Source organism: Lygodium microphyllum, chromosome 22 (genome assembly GCF_053477565.2).
Source record: "Lygodium microphyllum isolate KBCC chromosome 22, Lygodium_microphyllum_v1.1.10, whole genome shotgun sequence".
NCBI lineage: Eukaryota > Viridiplantae > Streptophyta > Polypodiopsida > Schizaeales > Lygodiaceae > Lygodium > Lygodium microphyllum.
In genome coordinates this window covers 57766818-57779278 of record NC_141156.1, presented here as the reverse complement: position 1 = coordinate 57779278, position 12461 = coordinate 57766818, and the positions used below count along the sequence as shown (strand labels likewise).

Genomic DNA, 12461 nt, shown 5'->3' with positions numbered 1-12461 from the left:
CCGAGATAGGCACAATTGTTGTCACATGAGTTCTTTCACAGTGGCCCATGGTCCTACCTGAGAGTTACGGAGCGCGGAGAGTTCCCATTACCTCTAGAGGTGGGGATCTTCGTGGTTCGTAAGTCAAGGAGGGGCAACGTCCATCTACTAGCACCATCGGATTGACCAAACTATGCTTTTTTTTTTCAGTCCTCTCACTCAGGGGATTGGACGATGACATAGATAGAGGAGTTGAAGAGTTAGATGGCGGACCACATCTCCCAGTGTATGGGAGGAGAAGGACTGGCACTGTTTGCATAGCAGTGGCCTGGTTGCATGTGGATATTAACTGGTGGGTTGGTGTTAAGGTCCCACACTTGAGTATCATCTTTCGAGCCCCCCACAGTCGAGAGCTCTGAGAATGTGATCGAGTGGCCCCTGGCACAGGCGGCCCATTTCTACTAGTGTACAGAGTCACGATTCTCAGCATGGCTGATAGATGCATTGATAGTACCACCTGGAGCATCTATCACCCCTATGGTCTATTGGCCTGAGTCTCACCGCCTGTGTACGAGACCATGGGACGATAGTGGCAGGGAGGGCTCTATGGATCAGATTGGATATTGGGGACTCGTGCCTTGGAGTCCTCAATGTCTAATGTCCCTATGGAGGTTAGGGCACGTAGCAGGTTCTAGGTGGAGATCACAGATGGACTCCCAGAGGTGGACTCTTGGATCATTCGAGGAGACTTTAACAACCTGGAGGCTTTGGAGGACTAGTAGGGCAGAGGCAAGAACTACCAGGGCATGGCTGGGGAGGAGCAGGAGGCATGGGGGGTCTTTCTACTAGAAGTAGGAGCAGGTGATGCTTGGAGAGACCCTGCCTTCCACACGAGGGAGAGGTCATTGGACTTCTCTTGGGGATACAGGCGGCTAGGTGGAGTCGTGCTAGAGCGGTTGGACAGGTTTTATGTGGGAGAGTGGGGAGGCTCTCGTGGAGGCCAGATTGGGCAGTTGGCTGGCACCATGTTGTTCGATCATTGCCCAGTTCTCCTGACACCAGATCCCCCAGCATCTGTCCTAGACACACGATCTTGTCGGATCCCTGACTGTTTGAGATCGAGCAGGAGCGTATGAGAGTGACGGTTGGAGAGAGTGTGAGCAGAGTGAAAGTCCGAGACGATAAGAGTGTACCAACAATGTATTGGTACACAAAGAATAAAATGTATTTATACTTAGGGCACATAAAGAGTGCGTTCACATGTACAGTGTGCGTGTACTATATACATGGAGGTCACCAGGCCTTTATATCCCAACAACCTCCCACTTAAAGGTCCGATATGAACCTCTAGCTAACCAACTCCCACTAGTCAAATGCAATACTCGTGCTGAGCTCTGCTTAGACTTTTAGTGATAACATCTGCAGGGTTATCTTGTGTTTTAATCTTGGTCAATGTGATTTGACCATCTTCCAGAATTTGTCTAATGAAGTAATATCGCACATCTATATGCTTTGTGCGTGAATGATACATGGCATTCTTAGCTAGATACATAGCACTTTGGCTATCACATTCCAAAACTGCAGTACCCATAGACATGCCGAGATCATCTGCAAGTCTACTCAACCATATAGCTTCCTTAGAAGCTTCAGTAGTTGATATGTATTCAGCTTCAATGGTACTCAGTGCAACAATATTTTGCAACCTGGAACATCAAGAAACAACCCCACCAGCAACTGTAAAGACATACCCGCTGGTGGACCTACGAGTGTCCAAGTCACCTGCCATGTTTGCATCACAATAACCTTGCAAACTAAGTGCACCTTGCCCATAGCAAATACTTTTTCTTTGTGTACCCTTAAGGTATTGAAGAATACACCTGACAGCCTCCCAATGTGCTTTGCCAGGATTTGATATAAATCTGCTAACAATTCCCATTGCATGAGCAATGTCTGGACGAGTAGCAACCATAGCATACATAAGAGAGCCACAAGCTGATGCATAAGGAACTCCCTTCATAGCATTTGCTTCCACGTCATCTTTCGGGCTGTTGGCTTTGCTAAGCTTGATATAAGGAGGTAAGGGTATCCCAAAAGGCTTAGCTTCAGCCATGTTAAATCTGTCAAGTACCTTTCCAATGTACTTTTCTTGAGATAGAAACATCAATTTCTGCATTCTATCTCTACGAATCCTCATGCCCAAAATATGCTCTGCATTTCCCAAATCTTTCATGGAGAAAGCTGATTTCAGCTGATTTTTGAGAGCATCCAAGCTAGTCTTTCTTTTCCCAGCTAGTAACATATCATCCACATACAAAACAAGTATTATGGGGCTGCCATCTGTATCCTTTTTCATGTACAAGCAATGATATGCATGGCTGCGTGTAAACTCATGAGATAGCATAAAAGTATCAAACTTATTGTACCATTGCCGTGGTGCTTGTTTCAACCCATGCAGGTTGCGTATTAGCTTACACACCATATGTTCTTTTCCAGGAACTACAAAGCCCTCGGGCTGTTTCATGTAGATTTCCTCATCAATGTCACCATGCAAGAAAGCTGTTTTTACATCCATTTGATACATCTCTAAACCCAAATCAACAGTAAGAGCAAAAAGCATACATAAAGTGGTCATCTTCACAACAGGTGAGAAGACCTCTTGGAAGTCAATCCCTTCCTTTTGTGCATAACCTTTGGCAACTAGCCTTGCCTTGTACTTGGGTTTCCCATCAACTGTCTTGACTTTCTACACTCATTTGTTTGGAAATGGCTTTCTTCCCTTTGGTAATGACACAAGATCCCAAGTATCATTTGCATATAGAGATTTAATCTCTTCCTGCATAGCTAGCTCCCACTTACTGCTGAACTCACATGACTTGGCCTCTTTGTATGTAAGAGGCTCACCCTCATATGTAAGCATCACATAATGCAAGGAGGGGTCAAACCTATGTGGTTGCCTTCTTACACGTGTAGACCTGCGTACCCAATGATCAACATTGTCAGGAATCGGATTTACATTAGGAGGTGTATTAATTTTAGCATTCATTTGCTGCTGTAAACCATTTTCAGCATGCTGTTCATGTTGTACAGCACCTTCATTTTCATTTCCAGCACTTGCATTTTCATAATCAGCAAGTCTATCTTGCTGTCCATGACCTCCTTGTGCTTCTATTTGTTGTCCATCATCATTTGGCTCAAAAGAACTGGCTGATCATCAATTTCAGCTTGTGGTACAGCACCTTGAGGCTTATTTTCTGAAGTTATGGGTGGCTGCAAACTCTGAAATTTCACCTTTTTCAGATCTTCATTAGAGGCTAAAGAGCCTTTCAGCAATTTTGCCTCATTAAACACAACATTACGGCTGCGAATAATTTTCTTGGACTGAGGTAACCACACTCCGTAGCCAAATTTACCCTCATCACCATAGCCCATGAAAATGCCTTTGGTGGATTTTGGGTCAAGTTTGTTCCTCAGCTCATCCCTAACATGTACAAAAGCATCACAACCAAATATACGTAAATGGTCATATGAGGCCGATTTGCCAGACCAAGCCTCCTCAGGGATGCCATTATTTAGGGACCTATTCGGAGAGCGGTTGCAAATGTGAACCATGGTTTTGAGTGCCTCTTCCCAAAATGCACGAGGGAGATTGGTAGTGGATAGCATGCACGCACTCTTTCACATAAAGTCCTGTTATATCTTTCAGCCACCCCATTTGAAGGACTGTAAGGGGTTGTAAGCTTCCTCTTAATACCATGTAAGTCACAAAATGACTTGAATTCAGTCGATGTGAACTCACCCCCATTATCAGTTCTCAAGTATTTCAGCTTTTTATCTATGTGAGTGGTCACAAATGCATGAAAAGTTTTAAAAACAGCAAATACTTCACTTTTCTTTTTCAGCAAGTACACCCAAATCTTCTTGGAACAATCATTAATAAAGGAGACAATATATGCAGTACCACCCAATGATTTCACGGGCATACTACGTACATCAGAATGCACTAAGTCCAAGACATTGGACTTACGAGAGACACCAGAGTAAAATGAATTTTTTATTTTCTTTCCAAAGTGACACTCATTACAAAAATCAAGTTTAGAGCCTTTTCCATCCACCCTCTTCAGAGAGGTAAGAACATCAAGTCCTTTTTGGCTCATATGGCCTAATCTCTTATGCCATAACTCCAAGTGGCTGCAAATTTCAGCAACTGCAAGAGTCTTGCCATTCAAGGATTTACATTGTAAACAATACAATGTGTTCTTCTTGGTTCTTTTTGCAATCAGCATGGAACCCTGTTTAACTTTCCATAAACCACCACCAAACAGTGTGGTGTAGCCATGCAAGTCAAGCTGACCAAGAGATAGTAAACTCTTTTTAATGCCAGTCACTTATCTGACATCTTTCAACACAAGCTCTTGACCATTGTCTAAAGACAAGTGTACGGTGCCAATCCCATCAATGTTGCAAGCATGGTTATTTCCAAGGTACACCTTTCCAAATTGCTTGCATTGAACATAGCAAAACACTCCAAGCAAGGAGTTACATGGAAAGAGGCCCTAGAGTCTACAATCCAAGTCTGAGTGGCACCATCATCAACTAACAAGAGTGCATCAATCACATCAGCCTTGGTAATCTGCATATCCTGCATGTGACATACAAGGGCATCATAATCAACTGCACATAATACATCAGCCTCTGTATCTGAAAGCTCCTCTATGACCACACTGGAGGCCACATTGGCCTTTTCTTTGCCTTTGGATGTCTCCAATGCATCTGTCTTTTCTTCCTTCTTCTTTTTATCTCCTGCATTCTTCTTTCTTTCTTGTTCCTTCTTGTAGTACCTGCAATCAGGTTTCTTGTGGCCCTTCTGACCACAATGATAGTAAGTGATGTCACTCTTATCCTTTCCTTTGCTCTTGCTCTTGTTTCTCTGCCCTGCATATGCATTTTTCTTTTCAGCCCTGCCTCTTACATTATAAGCCGAGTTGCTGCCTTCTCTACTAGACATACGTCTAATTTCTTCATTTAAGATAGAACCCCTCACCCCATCATATGAGAGATTGGGGTTATTGTTGAGTGAAACCACCAAGGTCTCCCAATAGTCATGCAATGTCATTTAAAAAAAGATCACTCTCAACTTATCATCAAAATCCAAATTTGCATCTTTAAGCTGATTTAGAATCCCTGTAAATGCACTCAAGTACTCAACTGCAAGCTTTGACTCATCCAGCCGCATATTCACCAACTTGCGCATTAAATGCACCTGATTAATATGTGTGGTGATCTCATAAGTAGTCTTCAGCTTCTCCCATATTGCATAACTTGTGTCTAAACCCTTAATGTCTGTCAGAATGTCATCAGTGACACCCATCTTTATGTAAGCCACAACCTTTTTATTCTTTGTGGCCCAATCTGCATCAGACATTAGTGCGGGTTTATCTTCTTGCAAAGCATCCTCACAATCCTTCAGGAACAAAATGCCCTGCATACGGTCTTTTCAAAGGTCAAAGCCATGACCATCAAACCGTTTGATCTCCATCAAACTCTTGATGTCTGAACTGGAAGAAGTTGTAGCCATTTTATCACTAACACGAGTAAATGCACTAATCTGCGGAAGCACAAGCTGAACCAGCAAAGTACCCTGTTGTTTTTCCTCAACCAGAAATAAATCTCTGCTGTTTATACATTAACCAGCCACTGCATGGGCAAAAGATGCAGAAATTTACCAAAATTCTACGCAAATTCCCAAAATTTTAAGTTCAAAATTGCATGAATGTCAGTCAATCTGACCTAGCTGAGTAAAGCTTTGCCAATACATGAAAAGCCCCAAATTTCTGGGATCCAATATCAGGAAATTTTACCCAAAAATGCAAAATTTTGACAAAATTGGCAAAATTTCCAATTTAATTGATAGCACCGCTCGCAATGTTTGCAATTTCTGACTCAAAAGTCATTGACAGGCATGAATTATATCAAATCTGGGAAAAGCCTCAAATTTTTGATTAAAGTCCTCACAAATCTGTGATCTGTGCTTCTGGCATGTGAACTCCTATCAGTGGCAAGTGGTAATGAGGGGATTAGAGAAAAATTTGATTTGTTTTTGAAAAAACAAAGGAACTAAATGGGAGGGGGGGGGTCCGTTGATCCCCGTCGCGCCACGTCACCCTCATACGTCGCCCGCCTGTCCAGTCGCAAACCGTTATGCGACTCCATCATGTCTGATGCTTGCCCGCCTGCCTATTGCCGCCCATCACACGACATCTGACGCTTGCCCGCTAGCCGCCTGCCTGTCGCCCGTTACGCGACCTCTGCGCCTGCCTTTTCATTGGTTCCGTCCGCTAGCGAGTCGTTGCACTACACAGCTGTCGCCTGCACTTTGTCATGCTGGTTTGCTGGTTCCTTGCTACAGTCGCCTGCTGACTGTTGCTACATGCCTGCTGCTCCAAGCCCAGCAGCTGTCGCCTCAATCTTGGAAAGCGTGTAGAGTCTTGGCTCTAATACCAGTTGTTGGAACCGGAAGGACATAACTGAGAGAGTTTGAGATCGAGCAGGAGCATATGAGAGTGACGGCTGGAGAGAGTGTGAGCAGAGTGTAAGTCCAAGACGATAAGAGTGTACCAACAATGTGTTGGTACACAAAGAATAAAATGTATTTATACTTAGGGCACGTAAAGGGTGCGTTCACATGTATAGTGTGTGTGTACTATATACACGGAGGTCATTGGGCCTTTATATCCCAACATAGGGAGTGGGGCAAGAGGGACCAGATCGCAGAGAAGGTTGTAGATGTCCTAGCCGAGTCGAGCAGAATTTGCCAAGAGGTAGCCATACAGGCCAAGCAGCAGAACTGGGAGGAGGAGAGAGCACTCCGGTAGGAACTTGCAGCCACGCAGAGATTATTACAGGAGGCACGAGGAGGTGCGCACGCGAGCAGCCATTGTTGGCCTAGAGGATAGACACTCGGAGTTCTCTTTCCGTAGCTTTCTAGGCACGGAAGGGAGACATGATGTGCAGGGAGTTTTTCTAGGTGCACCAACTTCCCACCTCAGGAGAGCAGATACGCAATCTTTGAGATCATTACGAGAGGACTTGTTCTAGCCTAGATGAGGTGATGAAGATTGCCACCGACTACTATAGTCGCCTCTTCCAGCAGGAGACAGCCTCAACTAGAGGACAATGATGTAGACGGCAGGTCTGGGATCACATCCCGTCCCTTGTCTTAGAGGAGATGGGATGCTCCCTCCTAGCCCCCTTCACAGAGAAGGAACTAGAGGAGGCTTTGCATACACAAGACAGACAGAAATACACGGGAGAGGATGGCCTCTCTAAGGCCTTTTTCACTACATATTGGGAAGTGGTGAAGGACCCCCTACTGATGGCCTTCTGGGAGATTTTCACTTTAGAACAGATGCCAGGGAGTCTTTCGGCAAGCCTTATCAGTCTTCTTCCCAAAGGGGGAGACCGGTTGGAGCTTTCCCAGTGGAGACTGATCACCTTATTGTCAGTGGCCTATAAGGCACTGGCAAAGATGGTTGGTAGGTGACTACGCCCCGTGCTTCCAGACATCATCCATGACATGCAGACAAGCTTTGTCCAGGATAGGAGCATCCTGGACAATGTATTCACCTTCTTTGAGGCGATAGAGTGGGCTCAGCACAGTGGACAGAGATTGGCCATACTACTCTTGGATTTCGAGGAAGCTTATGACAGGGTGGATTGGGATTTCCTAGAGGGCACCATGGTAAGGTTGGGTTTCTCCCAAGCTTGGATTCGCGGGGTCTCCGCACACTACAAATCGGCTACCAGCAAGGTTCTCATAGGTGGTAGGCGTGGGGGGGAGTTTCGACTCGAGAGATTGGTTCGGCAGGGCTGCCCACTAGCCTCCGACTTCCAGTGAGAGAGGAGACTGAGTTGTTAGACTCAAAGTATGTAGATGATACAACACTCTACATAGAGGACGATGAGCTGATGCTGGAGAGAGTGAGGCTGGCTCTTGAGGTGTTCTGTTTTGCAGCGGGAGCGAAAATCAATTGGCGAAAGTCGGTTGGTTTTCTCATAGACCCGGACTCTAGCACGGAGTGGGGTGGCCACCTAGGATTTAGATGGGTGAGCAGAGGGCAGATCATCTGGTACCTAGGGTTCCAGGTGGGACTCGACATCACTCCCGCCCAGCAGTTTCTTCCAGTCCTTGATTCTATCCGGAGGAAGCTGACCTACTAGAGCACGGCTCACCTTTTACTAGCCGGTCAAGCCCTGTGGTTAACTAAGTCCTCCTAGTAACGGCTTAGTACATCGCCTTGTGTTGATGCTTCTCCTTATCCTGCGTAGTGCAGCTTCGCTGCCTAGTGCGGAATATTATTTGGTCTAGGTCAGACAGCTCCAGGGATTCCAAGGCCAAGGTGGCATGGGCGACCATCATACGGCATCAGTCAGAGGGCTTGGGATCATAGACCTAGAGTATCAGAGTATGGCCCTCTTGGGCAAGCTAGTTGTCCATGGCCTCACACCGAGAGGGTAGACCTGGAAGGTGACCTTTCCTATGGAGCTTGCTCCGCGTGTGGTAGGGCCTCCGTAAGGCCCTAATCGAGAGCTCCCTAGGTTGCCACGAGAAGATAGACTGTTAGCCGGTGATTTGGAACTCCCAGGTCAGGGATTGGGAAGGGGCAGAGATTGGTGAGTGCCCCCACATCCAGTGGGCTGGTTGGGAGGCTGGCCTGGCTTGTACCATTAGTACATGGTGGAAGGTGTACAAGATGGTGGATGAGGAGGTGATATAGCGAGTATCAGGTTGCCAGAGAGGAGTGGAGTTGAGGAGAAGAGAGATAGATGCAGCAATACCTCAGGAGTGGCTTGCTCCTTCGATACAAGAGCTGATAGAGCCCGGGGAGGTATGGGCCGCCAGGTTTTCACCAGCAGGCATCCCCCTATAGGTGGCAGGTAGAGTGGGCGGTGCTCCACTTGGGGCCTTCTTCACCGTACAGGACGGGGAGGGGCGTCTGGCTCTTGACAGAGGACAGTAGGATGAGGGGATAGCCGTGCTTTCATGGAAGAGGATCTGGGTGATTGGCCTTCAGGGGAAGACATGGCGGTTGGACCCTTTTGTCTTTTGGCAGGAGCTCAAGGAGTGGCGTCTCTAGATCTGGGGGCAGGCCACTTGATGAGCTGGAGTGGGGTTTGAGAGAGTGGCTATGGTTGGCCATTGCGGTCGCCAAGAAGCCACCAAGGTTCTTGGAGTATACCGCCAGGATTGGTAGACACATACTGATGCGGGAGGATATGGACTGGGCGCCGTCACCTAGCAGGCATTGGGCGGAGCACAGCATCACAGAGCCTTTCCGATGGACCTTTTGGCGCCACCTATGGGATGGCTAGAGGCCGAGGAGGGTATCGTATTTTTTATGGCTGGTGACACATGGAGGCTTGGCGGTGGGAAGCTGGCTTGCCCAAATGTAGAAGAAGGGAGGTTGTAAGCGATGCACATAGCAGCCTCTAGAAACCCCAAAGTGCTGCCTCTGGTTGTGTGAGGCGGTGTAGCCCGTGTGGAGAGGAGCATGCCACATCCTTCTCCATATAGCACCCAGCGTGGGATGTATCTCATGCGGAGCTTTTTGCTGGCAGACGGTCATCCAGCACCATCACCTTCTGTATGAGATCGCAATGCAGGACACGATATTCATTATCGAGGCAGGGTTGTGCGCAGTGGTCGGTTTAGAGGCTCTACCCATCCGCTAGGTGCTGGAGTTCACAACAGACCACTTTGAGGTATGGGAGATCATAGGAAGCCTTAATGGTTGGCATATTTGGAAGGCGCGGTGTCAGGAGGCTTTCGGCGGAGAGAGACTTTCAGTACATACGACTGTAGGAGAGCTCTGGACCTCCATCATCCACTCCCTCCACGGCTGATGGGATCAGGTGCATGGCGAGTCCAGGGCTCGTCAGGAGCTCCGATGTCATTTCATGAGACTTGGGGCAACCAGGATTTGTTTTTCGTGATGTAGGTAGGCAGCCCCAGATGGCGATACACCCCCCCCTCCATGGCTTCTTGCCCCCATCCCCCCCAGACCACCTTGAGAGGCTTGTATACATGATGTATTTGTGACTTTCAGAAGCTCCAACTAGTCTGTTGAGCATGAGCACTCCATTATAATCAGTTTTTTTTTGAGTAATATAAACAGCCACATTTTACTTGGAAAAAAAATGCATTAGCGACAACATGCTTTTTGCCTTCCACGTGCACTATTTGATGGTGAAACATGTATAAGAAGTTGGCCCACAGCATATGCTTATGAGACAACTTAGGTTGAGTAAGAAAATATTGTAGAGTTCGATAATCTGTTTGTACAACAAAATCAGCCCCTAACATGTAGTTTTCCAAGTGGAAAGAGAATGAATTACAAGAAACAACTCTTTCTTATAAACTTGCAAATGTTTCTCAGCACCCATAAAGTTCTATTCTTATATGCTATAACATGGCATTCCTCATTAGGACTACAGCAGTGCTGTCCCACATGCAACACATTGAACAACAAAAGATTTTTGGAGATCTTGCAAGATCAAGATTGGATCTAAAGTAGGCATTTCTTTCAGCTTATTAAATGCTGCAATTACTTTATTAGCTCATGTGAATGGAACTCCCTTCTTTTGCAATGCATGAAGGGGTGAAGCTTTTACAGCAAAGTGGCATCGACCTTCTATTGTACGAAGACAATGGACTTCTTGTGGTTTTGTTTTTTTCTAGAGGTGAATTTGGCTTTCCTGTGCTAGCTAGATAATCTCTTGTACATCTAATTATTCTTTAATTTTCAGCAATTTTTAAACACACACGTGCACGTGCGTGCACACACACACACACACACACACACACACACACACACACACAGACACACACAAAAGATTGAAATAAAATGCAGTTAGATTGTAGGTAGACACTTTTAGCTTGTATTTTGTCAGTCAGGCATTTCCTCATTGTGAGCTCCATCAGAGTTTGACGAGATACACGAGCTCTGATTGTTCCATCCTACTAATTTAGTGTGCATTTCTTTTTCAATGAGTTTAGGAGTGCTCACACTGGCAATGTGCAGTATTACAGCCTCTGCATTTCTTTTTAAGTGGCTAGTGGGGGGACAACTAGCATTTATTAGGGTGACCTGTTCTGCATATTTTTTGACCAGCATTATTATTTTGTGCAGGTCAGCCAGCATTTTACTAGCCAACTGTAGCTGTTTGGCCATTTTTGGCTGAGGGCTGCTATATATAGCGTTTCCTGTTAGAATTTACCAATTTTGGGCAGTGCCTAATGTAATTTGTGTGGTGTATGGACACTTATTAAAGTGTCAAAAGTGTAGGAAAGATCAGCCTAAAGGCTGATGTGGAATAGCCATTTGGCAAGGCTGCCCAAGATACAGACACAGGGAAAAAGAAGGGGAAATGCCACTACTGCAAGAAGCCCAACTAATTACATAGATGAGTGTAGAAAGAGGTTAGCAAAGGAGAAAAAGGACTTTGACTTGGCTGTTCTGTTAGGAGTCACGTTTGTCTTGCTTCATCATCTCTTGCTTGTGAGCTTTGACATGTGTATTGTGTGTTTTGATGGAGGAGGTATCTCACTCTAGAGTGGCCATTCGAGGACATTAGGAGCTTTGACATGTGTATCGTGTGTTTTGACGGAGGAGGTATCTCACTCTAGAGTGGCCATTTGAGTGTATTTCTTTGCATTTCCTCCTTTTGTCGGCTTTTTGTGTGCTTTCGCTAAGTAGTTTTTACATTTCCCAGGTTGTCTCCATCTACCAAACAATATCTAGCTACCCTCACATTTTCTTACTGTGTTTCTAGACATTTTTCCAACATTTATTGTTGGTTGGACTAGTATTAAGTGTTGGTCGGCCCATTTAGGGCCCAAAGTGCATGTCGGCCAGATTTGGAGGTAGTTGGTTGTATATAGTCCCCCGCCTACTCACTTGGTGGCTCATCTTCCTTCTTTCTTGTCAGGTGCACACTTTGACTCCCTCATATTCCTCCATCTCTAGTGTTGCCATCATCATCAGCTTTATTTGATGCCCTCATTGATGTTGTGGGTTGTGTGTAGGGACTGATCAATCCTCTTTTTGTATTCAACATTTGTTCCTTGTTCAATGCAAATTTCTTTCTTCTTTTCTTGCATTCTCTCTTTGTTCCTTTGTCTGTGTGTTCTTGTTTCCTTTCCGTTGCGCACTCTCAAATGGTATCATCACCTAAGTGAGACACAGAGTTGATCTACTACATAGAAGACCACCCTAGACTGCTAGGTGGCCCTTCCACGTCAACATTTTTCTGAAAACACAGCCTACTGCTTGGAGGCAATAGTATTCCTAGTGCCAAGTGCCAGTTTCCATCATCATTTTGTTGTCAACACACTCCCATGTTGGAGGTTACAAGCTTATTAAGTCATGTGATAGTCCTCTATTGTAAACGTGTGTGTATCTTGTCCAGGTGATAGGCCTCCTTAA

At 45.7% G+C, this 12461-nt stretch overlaps 1 protein-coding gene across 3 annotated transcripts in view; it reads left to right on the top strand.

The window, feature by feature from the left end:
* LOC148017186 (P-loop containing nucleoside triphosphate hydrolases superfamily protein) overlaps window positions 1–12461 on the top strand; it is a 63665-nt gene that overhangs the window by 32431 nt on the left and 18773 nt on the right. Inside the window, exons 14-15 of one of the 3 annotated variants that reach the window (XR_015687887.1) lie at window positions 10463–10546; window positions 10633–10716. The exons of 1 other annotated variant lie outside the window; for it this stretch is intronic. Coding sequence is in view for 1 of the 2 variants with exons in the window: in XM_087663072.1 (XP_087519198.1) it covers window positions 10463–10545 (83 nt within the window). In the remaining variant the exon portion in view is untranslated. Of the gene's footprint in view, window positions 1–10462; window positions 10561–10632; window positions 10717–12461 lie in introns of those variants that run through there. One more of the 3 variants, XM_087663072.1, reaches the window with a different exon arrangement.